The sequence below is a fragment of the Taurulus bubalis genome (genome assembly GCF_910589615.1).
Source record: "Taurulus bubalis genome assembly, chromosome: 9".
In the NCBI taxonomy this organism is placed as follows: domain Eukaryota; kingdom Metazoa; phylum Chordata; class Actinopteri; order Perciformes; family Cottidae; genus Taurulus; species Taurulus bubalis.
In genome coordinates, this window is record NC_136597.1 from 5,996,897 (window position 1) to 6,016,305 (window position 19,409).

General features: G+C 41.2%; 1 protein-coding gene across 1 annotated transcript; it reads left to right on the forward strand.

Annotated features, from left to right (window-relative positions):
• Positions 1–6,707: 6,707 nt before the first annotated feature.
• On the forward strand, positions 6,708–18,945 carry LOC306741779 (cytochrome P450 2F2-like; the record flags this gene model as incomplete). The annotated part of the gene is made up of 11 exons (XM_079224096.1): positions 6,708–6,869; positions 7,543–7,705; positions 8,653–8,805; positions 9,057–9,217; positions 11,392–11,460; positions 11,619–11,723; positions 12,230–12,368; positions 13,853–13,938; positions 15,878–15,979; positions 16,794–16,935; positions 18,758–18,945. 11 exons carry the CDS (start codon positions 6,708–6,710, stop codon positions 18,943–18,945), a joined length of 1,470 nt encoding a protein of 489 aa, XP_079080222.1.
• Positions 18,946–19,409: the final 464 nt, after the last annotated feature.

Sequence of the window (19,409 nt, forward strand, 5' to 3'; positions counted from 1 at the left end):
TCCCTGCTGACCACAGTAGAGACAGAGACCCTCCGTCATGCGCCGCCGGCGTTCTTCCGGGGTGAGTAACAGCTCTGGGGAACTCTACAGGTGGTGCAGAAAAGCGAACAGCTGAGTCTTCAGGATTCCACTGCGCCATCTGGTCGGAGATCCTGATGGCAGAGGCAATGGCTCCATCCAGCGACTGCTGCTCCTCCCGTAGGGCGATCTCCCTGCCGATGGACCGATTGAGTCCGCTCTGGAAGGCGGTAAGTAGAGCCAGGTCATTCCAGCCGGAGTCCACAGCTAGGGAGCGGAAGTCGCTGGCAAATTCCCTTACTGACTTCTTCCCCTGCCGGAGCTTAAGCAATCGTTGACCCGCCTGTTGTCCCCGGATGGGATGGTCATAAATCCTCCTTAATTCTGTGGCAAACAGTTGAAAAGAGAGGACCGGCGGAGCTTGCTGCTCATATAGGGCATTAAAGTAACTTAGAGGACCATCCAACAGGTTAGCTATGTAAGCTATCTTGGCTGACTCATCACGGAACCGGGAAGGCTGGGCCAGAAACACCAGACGTACCTGGGTAATGAAATTTCGGCAAGTGTCTGGGTTACCGCTGTACTTGGTGGGTGAGGGGATGTGAGGCTCGGAGGTGGATCCACCCGGCAGCGCCGGGGAAGCAGCAACAGGCGGGGGAGCTGGCGGAGAAGCGCCGCGACTTAGCTCAGCGAGCTGTGTCGAAATCTGGGCCACGTTGTCGATGAGAGATTTCAACATGTGTTCGTGGCTGCCCAAACGCTGAGCTTGGCCGGAGATCTCCTCCTTCATGCGGTCGAGGTCGGCTGGGTTCATGATAGGCCAGTTCGTCCTGTCACGCCGGAGCACTAATGAAAGAACCCAAATGCACGACCCGAGGCAGAGAGTAAAGCTCACAAGAATTCCTTTATTGATAAAGGTAATATTGCAACAGGATAGAGTCTCTGGAGAAGGACCGCCGAAGGTTCTCCCGATGTAACTGGGGAGGTACTGAGGCCGGTCGGCAAGGCTCTGACCCGCTGTGGTGAGAGCAGCTGTCTCACTCAGGGGAGAGTAGAATCGCCAACGTAAACAGTCCAGGGTCATTTACAGGAAGGCAGTCAAACTCGGCAGAGGTACAGGCAGGGATCGGGCTTACTCGGAAACGAAGGGACGTCGGAATCAGAACAGGATATCAGGCAGGAAAAACGCTGGTAAGTTGACTCACAGGTGAAGAAAAACGAACTGGCAACGAGACAAGTGAAGCACAGAGTATATATACACACACTGGGAGGGGAGTTAACGAGACACAGGTGAAACACATCAGGGCAGGGAGAGGTAATCACACATGAGGAAGTAAAGACAGCAGACATGACACAGGAGGATGATTTCAAAGTAAAACAGGAAGTGACAAGACAACAAAATAAAAGCACTACCGTCTAGTGACGGTTGTGACACTTCGAGGAAGTATGGTGATAATGAAAAACCTGAAATAAGAGTTTTGTTGATATGAAGGGGATTTGTTCATATTTAGCATGCAATTGCTGGTTTTCATAGAAAATGTACATTTCCTTTTCTTTCTTTATGCTTGTTGACAGTGTTTTCTGATTAAACAAGTGAGATTTCCCAAATTCCCTGTCACAACCATTTTACTCATGTCAACATAATGAAACAATAATTTGGCTCTGGCTTTATCCAACGTTGAGATTTCTGTTCTGGGATGTATGATATGATAATAGGTTCGTTCGAGATGAGCCAGTTCTGCGCAGAATCGATGGCCGCCGATCGGCGCCGATTAGATTTGTGTCCGACTAGGTCCCGACCTGCTCTGACGTCATGCATACGTGGTCAACGATAATCTCACGAGAGCGAGGCGGCCGCCGATTTTAGAGCCAGGCGCCACATCCAGGCGCCACATCAGAGAGCTGATTGTATATTATTATTATTATTATTATTATTATTATTAATATTATTATTCTTTTAAGTACTGTGGCCACCATGACCAAGGACAAGGAGTTGTGTTGCACATAATTGTGTTGGCTGTGATCCATCCAGGAGCAACAATGTTCAAAATAATATATTGTACATAAGTATACTTTTGTATCTACTATGAACTTATCATCATAATTCTCCGAAAAGCAATATGACACTATGAAGGAGTTTATAAGTATGCTCATTCCGCCCGGTACCGGTCCGTGGGTCCGTGGGTCCCTTGGTAACTTCAGACGTAACTTGATAAATTACCCCAAATATGAAACTTAAAAGTCTGTTTCAACTCTGCCAGTGTTCTGGATTAAAACCAAGGCAGAGTATCCTGAGATCGCCAAAAGAAAGCACGAAAATCTGCGTCCATTTCCAACATCCTGTCTTTGTGCAGCGGGTGATGAGTAACGGAGTAGACTGGACACAACGAACACACGTCTGTCGTTGTCTCCCGTCACGCCGAGATGGGACCCGATCCATGAAAATATTGTCTTCAAGTAACAGTATCAGTTTGCTTTGGATATCCAGTAAAAGTCAACATAAATATAAATAGTAAAGTAGCGTACAGATATCCAAAACAACGACTTAAGTACAGTACTGATACGTTGAAGGCAGCCTAAAACTGTCTGACTTGACTTCAGTTTTTTATAACGCCGCCTGCTCTCGTCTGGATTCCAGGCGAGGCGCAGCTCTAACGAGCCTATTGTCTCATTTGAAAATGTAAATATACGTTTTCAGAAAACACAATTGGCTGAATCCAACTAATCGTTTCAATATCTATTTTATATATTTGAATTCATTGAGCACCACAAGGTGCTCCTCTTTCACCTGCTCTTGGAATCTGAGCAAATCCCTCCACAGACGCCACTAGTGCTGCATGGCTGGCTGTAGTCCACGTGTAGAGGCGGTCAACTCAGTACAATGAACACTTATATAATCACAAGGAAACAGTCGTTGCCTGTTGAGCAGCCTTCCCCTAAGGATGTGTTTTATCTATAGCCCACCCCATTGAGTCCAGACCACACGGTAACAGCAAGCAACGATACTAAGGTGAGATATATGCTTTATTTTTTTCGGGTTTACAAGAAAACACTTGGGACGATGAAGACCAACTGGTTGGTTGGAAGTTGTTCGCTTCGCCACTAACTTCTCCATCTCGGTAAAGAAGCAGCCCGATGCGGGATGCCTCCATTTTCTGCAGGAGGCATCCCGTGTTTTGCTCGAGGAGACTGTGGAGCGCAGCTGTGCTGTGGCAGCGTTACCCGCTTTTACCACGGAGTAAAAGTCCCGATTACAAATGTGACTAATACGCCTTAGCGCGATGAATACTGTGAACAATGTGCAGTATTCAAGTAAAAGTAATCTCAAAGCGATAATGTGAGTGATAATACACGCTGTCGATGACGATGTGTATGATTAGATTGTTTCTCATGCAGTCCAAATCTCAAAATTAACCAAATAAATTCATAGAAATGATTAAAACGATTAAAATGAAAAGCATGAGCATATTTCAGAAATCGGGACTATGTGTTGTTTGGCGTCTTTTGTATGAAACGTTTTGATAGGCAAGGCAAGGCAAGTTTATTTGTATAGCACATTTCAACAACAAGGCGATTCAAAGTGCTTCACATAAAACCATTAAAAGCATCAAAACATAATGCAGATTTAAAACAGTTAAGAAATCATTAAAACAGTCAAAAAGCAAAATCAAAGTTGAAAAAGCAAAATAAAAAATAAAAGTTGCAGTGCATTTTAAGAAATAAAATGCAGTAGTGAGATGCAGTAATTGAATCTGGTTCAGTTAAAGGCAGCAGCAAACAGAAAAGTCTTCAATGTGGATTTAAAGGAGCCATGTTTAGTTCTGACTCTTGGAACAGAAAGTAGACCCGTCCCAGACGACCTGAGGGGTCGGGATGGTTCATAAGGTAGCAGTAGATCGCAAACATACTTAGGCCATAAACCATTCAGTGCTTTATAAACCAGCAGCCGGATTTTAAAGTCAATTTTTTGTTTGACAGGAAGCCAGTGCAAAGACCTCAGAACTGGAGTGATGTGATCCACTTTCCTGGTCTTAGTGAGGACTCGAGCTGCAGCGTTCTAAATCAGCTGCAGCTTTCTGATTGACTTTTTACAGAGGCCTGTGAACACACCGTTACAGTAGTCAAGTCTACTGAAGATAAATGCATGGACAAGTTTCTCCAAATCCTGTTGAGACATAAGTCCTCTAACCCTTGATATATTCTTCAGGTGATAGTAGGCTGATTTTGTAATTGTCTTGATATGGCTGTTCAGGTTGAGGTCTGAATCCATAACTACACCTAGATTTCTGGCTTGGTTTGAGGTTTTTAACATTAGTGATTGAAGCTGAGCGCTGACTTTCAATCGTTCGTCCTTGGGACCAAAAACAATTACTTCTGTTTTATCTTGATTTAATTGAAGAAAATCTCTTGCACATCCAGTTATTGATTTCTTCAATGCATTTAGCCAGCCCTTGTATGGGACTATAGTCTCCTGGTGATATAGTTATGTAGAGTTGTGTGTCATCTGCATAATTATGATAACACACTTTGTTGTTTTTCATAATCTGAGTCAGTGGAAGCATGTAGATGTTGAACAGAAGAGGCCCCAGTATTGAACCTTGGGGAACACCACATGTCATCCTAGTCAGCTCTGATGTGTAATTAGCTACCGACACAAAGTATTGCCGGTCCTTCAAGTAGGATTCAAACCAGTTAAGTGCTGCGCCAGAGAGTCCTACCCAGACTTTCAGTCTGTCTAGTAGTATGTCATGATCGACCGTGTCGAATGCAGCATTGAGATCCAGTAATACTAAGACATAAGTTCTGCCACTGTCTGTGTTTAAGTGGAAGTCGTTGAAAACCTTAACAAGAGCAGTTTCAGTACTGTGGTGCTGACGAAAGCCGGACTGGAAGACATCAAAACAGTTATTTTCGGCCAAGAAGTTGTTCAGCTGTTGAAAAACCATCTTTTCCATTATTTTACTTAAGAATGGGAGGTTTGACATTGGTCTATAGCTTTTCAATATTTCGGGGTCTAAACTAGCCTTCTTTAGAAGTGGTTTAATAACTGCAGTTTTTAGGGCTTGTGGGAAGACACCTGATAGAAGGGATGTGTTTACAATTTGTAAAAGATCAGCGGTCATGCAGTGTGATGAAAAAGTGTGTTGGTAGAATATCCAAGCAGCAGGAAGATGTGTTCAGATGTTGTATAATGTCTTCTAGGCTTCTTTGGTTAATTGAGTGAAATTGTGTCATGATATTTGAATGGAAAGATGGGGACAACACATATCCTTTGGTTGGTGTGGAGCCACCGACTGCTTGTCTAATTCTCTGAATTTTATCAGCAAAATAGGAGGCAAATTGATTGCATGCCCAGGTGGATTGGAGCGTAGCCGTTACCGACACCGGAGGGTTTGTTAGCCTGTCCACGGTAGCAAATAAGGCGCATGTATTGTTTTTGGTTATGATGTCAGAGAAGAAGGCCTGTCTTGCATTTCTAAATTCCAAATTATAATTGTGAAGTCTCTCTTTATAGATACCACAGTGAACCTGGAGATTAGTTTTTCGCCACCTGCGTTCAGCTTTCCGACACTCTCTTTTCTCTATTCTGACCAGCGTGGCATTTCTCCAAAGGGATCTTTTCTTACCCGAGACCACCTTCACCTTAATGGGTGCAATGGCATCAATAACATTTTTTACTTTAGAATTGAAGCCATCCACAAGCTCATTGACTGAGATGCAAGAGAGGCCTGGTGTGGAGCAGAACTTCTGAATAAATAGCTTACTGGTGTTTTCAGTGATGTAACGCTTTGTCACAAGTTGGTTTGGACATTTGTGTGTAGAGAGATTGCACTCTCAAAGAAAACACAGGAATGATCAGAGAGTGCAACATCAGTCACAGCAACCTTGGAAATGTCCAGACCTTTGGTGATGATTAGGTCTAGAGTGTGGCCCTTGTTATGTGTGGGACCTGTTACATGCTGAGTCAGATCATAGTTATCAAGGACACCACATAGCTCTATAGACCCTCTGTCTTGGGGATTATCAACATGGATATTAAAATCACCAACAATGACAACACAATCAAAATCAATACAGATTATAGACAGCAGTTCAGTAAACGTATCAAAGAAGGTTGCACAGTATTTAGGTGGTCTGTAAATGTTGAGGAATAAAACTTGCATGGAATTGAGAGCCACATATTCAAAGGAAGTAAAATGACCAAAAGACATCTGCTTGCATTGAAGAGACTCATTATATAAAATAGCAATAGTAATACGGTTAATACGTTTTGTATGCAAAAATCAGAATGCAAAAATAAAAATAGTGCAATAATTCCCCACATTAGGAAGTGGCATAAAAAAAAGACATCTGATTTTTAAATACTTTAATAAATGTACTTGGTCACGTTCCACCGCTGGCTGTGACTGGTTAGCCTTCTTCAGCTCTATTGACAAGCCATGACAACAAGCTGGCTTTGCAGAAAACTATGGAACTAATTTAGTAACATGTAAACTGATATTTTAGTGGACATTTCAAGCCAAAGCCTGGCAGAGTGCCTCTCAAAGTGTGTGACCTGTTTCTGTTTGATGTTCCCACACACCTTTTTCATGCAGGTGAGAAAAGTACAACCAGAGGTGGCCGCACTAAGAAGTGAGCTACTCTCTGACAGCAAAGTCGATCAGCTCTTCTCTTCAGTCCATTCCACCATGTTTGCGTCAATCATCCTGCTGTTGATCTGCATCGTCTTCATCATCATTCAACTCAAATCCCGGAGGCCCAAGAACTTTCCACCAGGACCCCCCGTCCTGCCGATACTGGGGAACATATTGGAGCTGAACATAAATAACCCCCTGAAGGACTTTGAGAGGGTGAGACATACACTGAAAGGAGCCATGTTGCTCTTCCAATGCATTAACTTGTTATTGTATTGATGGAATCACTTTCATTGGTGCTTAAAATGTGTCCAAAATGTTTAAATACTGACACGTGTGGTAACTCTGCTGCCTTCCCTGATAGATTCAAAAGTAGCTGTGCCACTGCACTTTGAGACTATGAAGGACACCTATCGGCTGCAAGTGTAAAATAAAAACACGTGCACTAAATGCTTTGCACTGAAAGGCGTGCTTCTCGGATAACGTGTACTCACAAAAGGCGAATACTGACAGAGTTGACTGCCTGTGTACTTAACTACTGGACCGTAGCCAACCAGTGACACAGGCCATACATACATATGCCAGTGTCTAACCTACACACAAGAAAATACTTGCAAGGAGATTGTGAGATCTCTGCAGCGTTATTTTATGATGCTCTTTATCAATTACATTTCTTCACCTTAATCTGTTTTACTGACGGAGTCTGCTCGGGTGTGTCTAATATGTTTCCCACTGCCAGCCAAATTTCCCATGTTAGACGATAAAGACCGAACTAAATGAACAAACATCTTTTTCTGTAATTTCATTGAATTGCTGCAAGTGATATCCATCTGAAGTTACATGATTTATATAATTCAAAACACTGACAAGTTACCTGTTTCTCTCCCAGCTGAGGAAGAAGTATGGAAATGTCTACAGCATATTTCTCGGTCCCAAACCAGCAGTCGTCATCAATGGGATGAAGACCATGAAGGAGGCTTTAGTGACCAAGGGCGTTGAATTTGCTGGAAGACCGCAAGACCTGTTTGTCAATGACACCACCCAGAGGAAAGGTAGGACAGACGTGATGTTTCAAAGTGCAGTGAATTTATCTTCCACCTTGCTGATAAAAAAATTAAAAAAAGTAATCCGACATTCTGCAGAGTATCTCTATAGGGATGGGACATTACTATACATGGTGTTAAAATAATTCTCATGCTGCAGTTAAAGTTTGTATTGCCAGAATTATTACAGGAAGTGGAAATGGGTGGCCTCTACACAGGCGCATGCTGCAGCCTGAGTGGAAATGGTGAAAAGGGAGAAGCAAGCACCTGGGCTAGAAATAACGGTCACCTAGTATCTCTGAGTGGAACGCTCTGGCTCATAAGGGCGCTGCAATTCAGCAATATAACGTAATATAATATAAATATAATATATAAAGCCGAGCTGCTGTGTTTTGTTTGGCAGCACTCCACATCTCAAAAGGAGGGGAACAAGCATATGTTATGTAACAGATGTTTGTTTACATTATCCTATTCAGTTCACCAGAGAAAAGGAGGTAGGGCTGGCGCTTATCGTCTCTCATCATCAAAAACATAACGTCCTACCAGGCAGTTAATCAATCATCAAACTTGTCTGCACTCGCCCTGTAGAAGTCTTTTAGAAAAGCAGCTGCCCACTCGCATGTTTAGCGGCTCTATATATTATTCTAACCACGGGTCTTTTTGAAAAAAAACATGCTGCTCCTCTTTTCTTCTCTTAAAAGTGTGACTCCATTCAATACCTTTGGCAGGGGAAGCACATTCCTTGCACAACCTTTGCTAAGTTTATATTGCTATTATTTATCAATAATTCCAGATAAAATATACAAACAATGTGGAGTTATCCATTGCTCAGTGATTTTCTTTCCTATTGTGTTTAAAGTGGTGAGGAAGAATTGTTATTTAAATGTAATACTTTGTGTTGACATTTCTATTTTAAGATCAAACCGTTTGCTTTTGTGCCACTTCGCCTGTCGTAGGAGTGATTCTGGCAGATTATGGTTCGAGTTGGAAGGATCAACGTCGCTTTGCTCTGATGAATTTGAAGAACTTTGGTATGGGGAAAGATAGCATGGAGGAGAGGATTCATGAAGAGATAAAATACACCATGGACACGCTGGAGAAGAGCATTGGTATGTCATCTGTGGGCCCACAGTCCTGACTGGCTGACTGGGTTCACTTTAGTCAGTGACACTGACTTCTGAGCAGCACAAATACTCTACTAATACTCTATTGTTTAATAATGTCACAATGTGGATCTTGATCACACATTTCAATTAATGTTGAATGTTGAGTTTTGCTTGTTCATTGATAGTGTCATGTTCTTGTTTGCATTCTTGCACAATACTGTGTTGTAGGTTAGTCAACATTATTTATTTTACAGGCAAATCCATGAGTCCTCGAATTATGTTTCATAATGCGGCCTCCAACATCATCTGCCAGGTTCTGTTTGGAAAACGCTATGAGTATGATGATGAGGTCATCCGAGTGATTGTTCAATGCTTTACTGAGAATGGCAAGATATCCAATGGACCATGGGCTATGGTGAGTCAAAATGTTTCTGCTTCAAAACCTGGCTCCGAAATATCAGCAACATCAGACTTCCGCTAAGCCAGGGCAAGGTTTAGGGTCAGTGGTGCTCAATTCAATTTCAATTCAGTTTATTTTATATAGCCCAACATTACAAATACAAGTTTGCCTCGGAGGGCTTTACAATCTGTACACATAACATCCCTGTCCCGGGACCTCACATTGGATCAGGAAAAACTCCCCCAAATAAAAGATAGTAAAAACCCTTTCACAGGGAAAAAAGGGAAGAAACCTGAGGGATAGCAACAGAGGAGGATCCCTCTTCCCAGATGGACAGAAGCAATAGATGTCATGTGGCCAGAATGAATAACGTAACGGAGTTACAGCACATTCAATGAATATAACAGAAATTATTCATAAAATGAGTAGTAGGCATGGTCCAGATAACCACGATCCATGAAGCAGAAGGAGGTAGAGAGGAGGGAGGCATCAGCAGGTCCATGGCAGCAGGCAGGACCGGTTCCAGGCAGCCATGAATCCATGGAAAAATAAAGTAGAGTTAGTAATGTGCATTGAAGAGACAATAATTTATCTTTAGAAAGAAGAGGAGAAGAGGAGAGGAGGAGCGAAGGAGGAAGTGAGGAAGAGGAGAAGAGGAGCTCAGTGTATCCTAAGATGTCCCCCAACAGTCTAGGCCTATAGCCTATAGAAATATCAGCAACATCAGACTTCAGCTTAGCCAGGGTCAGGTTTAGGGTCAGTGGTGCTCAGAGCTAACTGTAGCAGGCTGATAGTTAGCAGGTATACTGTTCACATTAGGCACCATCTTAGTTTAGCATGCTAGCATTTGTCAATTGTCAATCAAAAAGCTCCAACTGGGGTTATTGGGAGTGTCACTAGCAGGGCTGCCAACTGTCACGCATCGACTGCGAGAGTTACACAATTGACACTTTTCACACGCTTTAAAGCCACACGTTTCTTTACTCATGCAGAGGAAAAAGCAAATGAGCTAGGATTTAAACCTGCAATACACTCTTTTTTTCCTCGAAAAGTCGATTATATCTCAGGAACCCACAGTGTGGCCAGGCAGATAGCAGTCCAGTGTGCCCTGCCCAGTGTGTCTGGAGCATCCCAAATGCACTTTTGGTAATTTTGTGGCCAGGCCCCCTTGGGTCACCTGTGGCGCACTTGACTTGGGTCCGAGGTGGCATCAGAAAAGACGCATTATTATGAACGCTATCCCCGTCATGACACACTGGCAATTTGGGCCAGTGCCCTCAGTATATTAACTGTCATGACAGAGAGAGTTTTTTTCTGCTACAGATGGCATTAATGCCATAACCACTGACAGGAATATCAGTTTGTAAAGTTACTGTAGCTGTCACAGAAATACACTTCATTACACATATTCCCATCCTAAATCATGTTTGCAAAGTCAATTGTACAACAGCATGTGTCATGTCAGGATTCTAATTCATCAAATAGAAATGATGGAAAACATAAAATGATGTCACAAAACATAAATTCTGATTTGTGAATAAATCACAAATCAGAATTCAGGGAGTTTGCATACAGACACGTTTGACTGAGAAAATTAGCTTTGCTGACTTTTCTACATTTAGCAGGATGTTACATTTTAAAGATGTTTACACAGGTTTATCTTTTGTCAGGTGATTAATCAGCATTATTTAGGCTACGATGTCTGAAGTTTAGCAAGTATGCTGATCAATCATATTCCTAATTGTTATACACTCAAACATGTTGTATGGATCCTATAGACGTTGTTGTGTAAATGAGACCCCTAGTCATTTTGTGCGCATTTTGTCATGATTAACAAATTACCACGTTGACCTGCTGAGACAGGCCGGAAATTGCTCTCCCTGCATTAAATTTGAAAATATTATGTACTTTTTCATGAAGCTCAGAGCCCCCATTAAAGGTACTGCTGGTCAGAATAAACATCTTGACTCTGGATTGTCTGTCCCTCGAACTTTTCATTCATACAACCGAACAAACTTATACTCAGCTGGCCTCACAGACATTTAGGAGCTTCTTTTTTTGCTAGCTAAGCACGGACTATTAGCCTACATATGAAGATTAAACCATTTGTTCAAAGCATTTCACGCCAGGATGCCAAATCCTGCGTGGTTTAAAACAACTAAAGATAAATCTTTTCTTTTTTTAAACAGCTTTATGACTCTTTTCCCATCATTCGAAGCCTGCCGCTGCCCTTCAGAAAGGCCTTTAAGAATGTTGAGGTATGTGTATATCTATATTAAAGTATATATTTGTGTGAATGTATGTATATATAATAATGGTACTCTCACCTCAAACAGAATTATCAAAATACATGCATTTTGTCAATGGAAAAAAAGTAAAATACAATATTAGGAATGTTGACTTGAATGTTTTTCAGACTTGTCAGAAACTTGCGATTTCTTGGATGAATGAGCACAAGCAGACGAGAGTCCCCGGAGATCCACGAGACTTGGTTGACTCTTATCTGGATCGGCTGGATAAGGTGAATCCTAGAACACAAAAACGTTGGGAAACCGAGTAAATTATCAATAAATGACAATAAATGAAAGGTTTACATCTGACATTTACATTTGCATCGTAATCTTTTAACTGACTACTTAGAAACGAACTTTGGCACTGTCTGGTCCACCTGTGATAACTTTACCCATTTACAATTTACATGTCATGTCCCAAGGCATGCACTGTATTTAAGTATAAAAGTATTGAATTTTTCTCATTTAAAAACAGGAAAATTAGAGTTACTTTTGTTTGTGGGCTCAACAATTAAATGTGGCTGTTATGTCAAACGTTAAATGTTAGTACTGCTTATCGGACATTATTTTAATATGGCTAGAGGGGTTTTATGGCCCATAACCACTGACTTTCTTGCAGTAGTTGAAAACTACACATTTAACATTTAGCTTGTGACTCCAGATATTTTTCTGTATATGGCCTATAATCAAAAGTTTGACCACCCTTGTTCTAAATCAACCATTCTCCTCTCTTTAGACAGGTGACAATCAGTCTTCCTTTTCAGAAGCACAGCTGACTATGTTCATCCTAGATCTTCACTTTGCTGGGACTGACACGACTTCCAACACCCTGCTTACTGCTTTCCTCTACCTTATGAACTACACACACGTACAAGGTATGCACATCATGGCTCTGTGGTTCTACCGTTGTCTTGCCATTTAAGAATTGTATCTATTCATCCATACATTTTTCATGGAGGAATACTTTCTGTGAAAGTCACAAACTGAAAGGGTATTTTTTTTGTGGATGACGTCCTGTCTATTGTGTAAAATGGACTTGCATTTATATAGCATCTTTCTATTCCTTCGACTACACAAAACACTATACACTACACATCAACATTCACAAATCCATTCATACTCTGATGGCAGACGCTGCCATGCAAGGTGCCACCTGCCCATCAGGATCTAAACTCATTCATGATGGCGCAGCCTTTGGGAGAAATTTGGGGTTTAGTGTCTTGCCCAAGGATAGTATAGTGCAAGTCATAGCAATAGCTGAGGTATCCCATATTCCTGCAGTAAAGGCTTGTCCACAAATTCCAGAAAGCACCCGTACAGTGATCCGGTACTCTCTACCCCGCCAGGATTCTTGCAAGACCAAAGAGCTGGTCCTTGCACAGAAAAAAACCCTGCATTGCTACTCCTGCTACTAAAGTTTGCGACGCTTTCTTTCTAACAATGTGGCAGAGCCTGTCCAACACAGAAGGCATGCAGCCTCTTTCACAGAAGCCACTTTGAAGTGTCACAGTAGGAAAAGTACATTTGTAAAAAATTAAATGAATGATGGCTGAATTCCATTTAGCTGCTTTAGGTTTAGGGTCGTTGTTATTGTGGTTAGTAACGGCCGTGCTTCTCATAGAAGCTTCTGCCTACCTGCGTGGGAATGGTGTAATGTAATCAGCTAGCGCTTTTTCTTAGGAAAGACTGAGTTCACTCTGTTGGTCTTTTTAAGTATCTTTCTCTTCATAAAACATCTTTGGTTGAAATTAAAAAGTAATGATCAGAGCCCGACTGATATATCGGTCATTAACAATATATCGGTATCGTTGCGTATGTCAGATGGTAAATCACAAGAAAAAGTGCAGTAATGGCAACCAGAGAAGTGAAAAGATTTGTTTTGTTTTGCTCTGTACATTTATTGATCAAAGTTTAAGGGAGCCATATCAAAAACCTTATTTTATGTTATGGATTGTGGAAATTGACTGATATGTCATTGTTGGATTTTTAAACTGTCAAATATTAATCTCTGCATTGTTCAGGCTAAAGCAGAGACACCTACATTCAGTGAGCACACATTTCGCCAATTTAGAGAACTTATTCAGCTTCACCTGATAAAATTAGAAAAAGATGGTCATTTCCACCTGTGAAATCAACTTTTAAAAATCAATGAGAGGACTTTTAGGTCAGTAAATTGAAAAAGACCATTTCCACCGTTTCCTTACTTTATTTATCAGGGACACCACACATTACGATTCATTAACTTCCACCCTTGCTTAGGTTTACCTTTCATCCTTTCTCAATCATATTGTTCTTTGTGTTTTTGTCTTCACATTTCAATTGTATCGAATTATATTGTTGTCTCTGCTGTTTCTCTCAGAGCGTTGTCAGCAGGAGATAGACGAGGTGTTGGAGGGGAAGGAACATGCCAGTTCTGAGGACCGAAACAATATGCCCTACATGCAGGTAAATCATCACTTTTTTCAATATTTCACGTTTATTTTGTGTGTACAGCCTGTCACAGAGTTAGTGTCCCAATGTTTTGAGTTCATGGTTTTGTTTGTTTGTTTGTTTGTTTTGTTTTTTAGAGTTGCCTGCCTTGTTTTTTTAGCTTATTTGTTAGAGCATACATGGCAGGGGGTCAGTCATAAAATGGTTCAAATCAAACAATAAATCTGGTGAGTGAATCTCTTTACGTTGGGGTACATCCTTGGGGTAGATTCATTGTAATCATTGCTTTTGAACAGAGGTGTCAAAAGTATTCACATTCATTATTCAAGTAGAAGTACAGATTCTAGGGTTTAAAAATACTTCTGTAAAAGTTGAAGTATCAACTCAAGCTTTTTACTTAAGTAAAAGTGTAAAAGTAGTGGTTTCAAAACTACTTAAAAGTATAAAAGTAAAAGTAATGTAAGGGGAATTTTTTTCTCCATTAAGAACAAACTCTTAAGCCGCGTCTTAGGGGCCTATAGTGCACTACCCCACCTCCCCCCAAAACAATCATTTTTCTAAAGGCCATAATGACTATAATGTTTTAAAATGTTATGTTGAAAAATGTGGGATGCACTAGGCTACCCGTTTCAGCTGCATATATGCTCATTGAAAGGCGTTTTTTCATTTTGAGACTGAAAATATCCATGATATATATATATATATATATATATATATATATATATATATATATATATATATATATATATATATTAAAAAGGCTTATAGTCTTGCAAACTTATAGAGGTACTGTTCATATTTACTACCCGTATTGCTGACACAGAGAAAATGAAGTATAAATGCATTTGCATGCTAATTCAAGGTCAAACTGAAGCTCTATCAGCAGCTGTCTCTTCTCATCAAATTGAAGGCTGTTGGGATTACCTGCCCCCCCTCTTCCTGCTATTCGTTTTTTACGCAATTTCATTGGCTGTACGAAACGCCTGTCATCTGAACCGTACGACGTGACAGGCTTGATCCACGTAAGGAGACAGGGGTTGACTCTGTTCTTCAACGTAGCTTCTGGTTGGGTAATGTAGCCTGTCAGTCAGGACATGAAGCTCCTATTGGTTAAAGTGGGGTTCATTGTAAAAGTTAGATTTCGTTTGTAGCTGTGCTCTCATGCACACTTGCTTTTTCTAAAAACAAAACGTTATTCTTTCATATCTTCCAGCTGATATGAAATGATGCAACACCAGTTGGTGGATATTTATGGATGAAATCACGTGTTTTGGACTAAATATTTTATGGGATTTTTTTTTATTGGACCTTTACGACGTAACAACGCCGTTTTTGTTGGAATGTTATGGATTTATGGATAAATATAAGGCGTCATCGGTGAGTTGTCTGGCTTTTGCTATCATTTGTTTGTTTGTTGTTGTCTGACAAAAGTTGTGTTTGTAGCTGCTGTGGTGGTCTGATCTTGAAACGGATTGCATAGCTGGAATCAAAAGAATCGTAAGCTTCCAAAAACATATGGCACTCGTACCGAACTATAAATAGGGGGTACAGTGTACACTAGAATGTCCAGTAAAGGACGCCCGAGCATTAACCCCAACAGAGCATTAACATGCGTTTCATGGAGCGGAAGACATGATAACTAGTTGCCTATAAAACAAACCAAAATGAAATAGTAACGAGGCAATTTTTAAAATGTAGGGAGTAGAAAGTACAGATATTTGCGTGAAAATGTAAGGAGTAGAAGTAAAAAGTCGTCTGAAAAATAAATACTCCAGTAAAGTATAGATACCCAAAATTTCTACTTAAGTAACGTACTTGACACCTCTGCTTTTGAAAGACCTCCATCTTTTGTCAGCATATGTTTTTGTGGCTGAACTTCTGCGGTATTGTTTTTCCTGTAGGCCCCATTCAGATAAAGTATGGGAACATGATATTTAACTCTTTCTTCATCCAGGCCGTGATCCATGAAGTGCAGAGGGTAGCCAACACTGTTCCACTCAGCGTCTTCCACTGTACGACTAAAGACACAGAGCTCATGGGATATTCCATCCCCAAGGTACGACGCAACTGGTCTTACCTAAACTGTCACTATGGTCAAAAATGGTAACACTTTATAATAACTACACGCTATTTAGCATTAGTAAAGCATGAGTAAACACTTTAATTCACTGTTTATAAAGCATTGTTCCAACATTAACGCTTGACTGTTATGCATTTCATAATTGAGTTTTCATACTTTATAAATTATTTTGTGAATTAATCAGAATCAGAACCATGTGTTGCCATGTATGTTTTCACATAAAAGGAATTTGTCATGGTGGGTGGTGCATAACATGAAACAACAAACAGAGTACAAGAAATGGGAGCATGAATATTTACAATTAAATCTACAATAGAATAAAAAAAGACAACAGATAAAAGAATTTAAACGTGAAATGCACGTTTAATCTTATAAATTAAGTAATATATATTACAAACCAATTATTAAGGGCTTATAGATCATGTGCTTTATAAACGTGTTTTTATTACTGCAATTCATGATTAATTCAGGTAGTTACTAGTCATTAGTACTATTAGTTAAGTATTTTGTTTGACCCCATCTAAAGTGAGGACTATATGCTTTACAATTCATTCATAAATTACGTTGAAATGCCAGCAGTGCCTCAAAGCTAACACAAGTTTCAGTTATCTTCTCAACAGAAAAGGGAAATAGACAACACAAAGTGATAAAGAACATTAATATGATGGTGATGAGGGGCGATGCCCATCAGTGGCACGAGTGTTTCATAGTTTGCTGGCACGTACATATTATTGATTATAAGTATCTAGTCTAAAGTAAATCTTAAGCTCTTTCCTCTTTTGCGCCACAGGGTACGCTGATCATCCCCAACCTTACCTCGGTGCTGAATGAGGAGGGACTATGGAAATTCCCAAATGAATTCAACCCTGAAAACTTCCTCAATGACCAGGGAGAGTTTGTCAAACCAGAGGCCTTCATGCCTTTCTCTGCAGGTATGTTACAATTCTAGTCATGTCAATTGCCTCATAAGGAAAAAGAGGAGCTCAGCATAATCTAGGAAGTCCTGTTGCATAAAGCAGCATAACTAGGGGCTGGTCGAAGGCAACCCTGAGCCAACCCTAACTGTAGGCGTTGTTGAAGAGGTAAGTATGAAGCCAGGGGCGGACTGGGGGGAAAAAGTGGCCCGGGAGTTACTGTCAGACCGGCCCACCAATTTGCCTGAATGGACACATGGAATAAAATGATACTGGCTATTGTAACACTCCAAGGTAGGTATAGTTTGCTAGATGAATATGCTAAAATCTGGGCTAGTATCAGATGGTTATATGTATAACTACAGAGCCTTAAGGAATGAATGGAAGCAGAGAAAGACCACACAATAAAGAAACTGGAATCAGAGGGTAGAATTAGTATGAACTACAGTGTTTACCCTAGGTTTACAGCTTTTTCTTTTGTGGGGTCTTGAGGTCAGCTTTTGGCAATAAGCCAAGAATTGGTGAGTCGCGCATGCGCAACCGTAACCTGTTTAACAGCGTAACGTAAACATTTAATAGAAAGTACAGGCTGCAAGAGCGTCTCCTTGCAGCCTGTTGCGGAGGTTTGTCTTGACCTGCATATAGCGCCCCCCTAATATTATGGTAGGGGGAAGCAACTATATTGTAGAAAAGAACAGAACATACAATGGGGCGGGAACAGCAGGTGTGTGTGTGTGTGTGTGTGTGTGTGTGTGTGTGTGTGTGTGTGTGTGTGTGTGTGTGTGTGTGTGTGTGTGTGTGTGTGTGTGTGTGTGTGTGTGTGTAGGGGTGTTTAGGGTGCATAAAAACGGCTCAAAAATGTCTTCGTCTACGAGCGAGTGACACAAGTGTTGAGTAGGTTAGAGTGATTGACATTTAATAACACCTAAAACAAAGACTGACGGAAGAGATTAGATGAGTAAAGAAGATGGAAACCATGAGTGTGAATACAGATTGCGAGGAGTTGTATAAATATTGGTCAGTGGTCATTTTTTTAAGGTATTAGATAATATATATATCTATAATATAAGCGGGTGCGGCAATGTCCGAGGGAAGACCGGGTGGTGATGGAGGTGGGCCGGTATTGGACCAGCCCAACCCCGTCGGTCTACCGGGGATGTTCCTGGTATCACCCATGGCCAGTCCGGCCCTCTATGAAGCCTACTCCTAAATGTGGAGATAGTGTCTGTCTCCTGGACTGAAACTGGAAGCTGGTTTCACCTCAGTGGAGCATTTATTCCTGAAGTCCTATGGCTCTCATTCTAGTTGTAGAGACTCTAGTAGAGGAGGGGAAGTAGTGGGGGCATGTGAGCATAGAAAACAAACAGCATGCACAGAGAGGGTTATTCAATCTCTTGTAGATGACTGTTGGAAAAACCTTACAACTCACAGGATGTTTGACTGTTATGGTGAAGGCCTTGCTGGGAGGGGGGTACCAGGAAGTCCAAATACTGATGAGCGTTTTCCTCCAATCACTGATAAGAAGTTGACCACAGCTACTTCTAAGAGAGGAGAACTCATCTGCTTATCTAGAGTCCCCATACAAAGACAATGATGCCTGTTTCTGGGGAAGATAAGAAACTGGTTTGGGCCGGTTCGGACCTTCACCATTTCCTCCCGATACTGTGTGTCACACTGTATAAAAGACAGATGCTCAGAGATGATCTTTGAGCAGCAACTTGGAAATATGACTTGTGTTTGATTTCAACTCTGCTCCTTCTTGCAAAAATAAATTACCTGATTGATGATTTTACACTTGGTGTCAAGTAGAATTTTTCTAACGTCTCTTTTAATGTATCAGGTCCTCGTATGTGTCTCGGAGAGGGTCTGGCTCGTATGGAGCTCTTCCTCATCATGGTGACGCTGCTGAGGAAGTATAAGTTCATCTGGCCTGAGGATGCAGGAGAGCCAGACTACACTCCAGTGTATGGGGTCACTATGACTCCCAAGCCTTATCGCATGAAAGTCCAACTTAGGACAACAAATTAATGGATGACCAATGAACCAACAACATGTTGAGCTACCTATCATGTGGCCTCCACTGTTCACATTGCTGCCACCAAACACACTATAACCTCCGTTGCCTTCCATACATCCACGTTAGCAATCAATGAAACATGCACTTATTTCCATATCAATATCTGCTAATGCCATGAGCTTACACATGTTGAGCCATGGAACATGTTGCTAACATTGGCACAGTGTTTTTCTGAACACAAAACAAGACCTGTTCTTTGATTAGTGGTAGCTAAATTCTGAGGAAGCATACTACTCTTGTAGAAATCTAGTCTCATTTTCCAGTCCCTCCCTGCCTTTAGCTGTCCTACCTGATGTCTGTTTAAAATTGCTTACACACCAGATGTAGACTCACCTTCAACTATCTAAGGCACATATGTCAAACTCAAGGCTCCGCGGGCCAAATCCTTCTCAACTGTGACAAAAAAGCTTTGAAG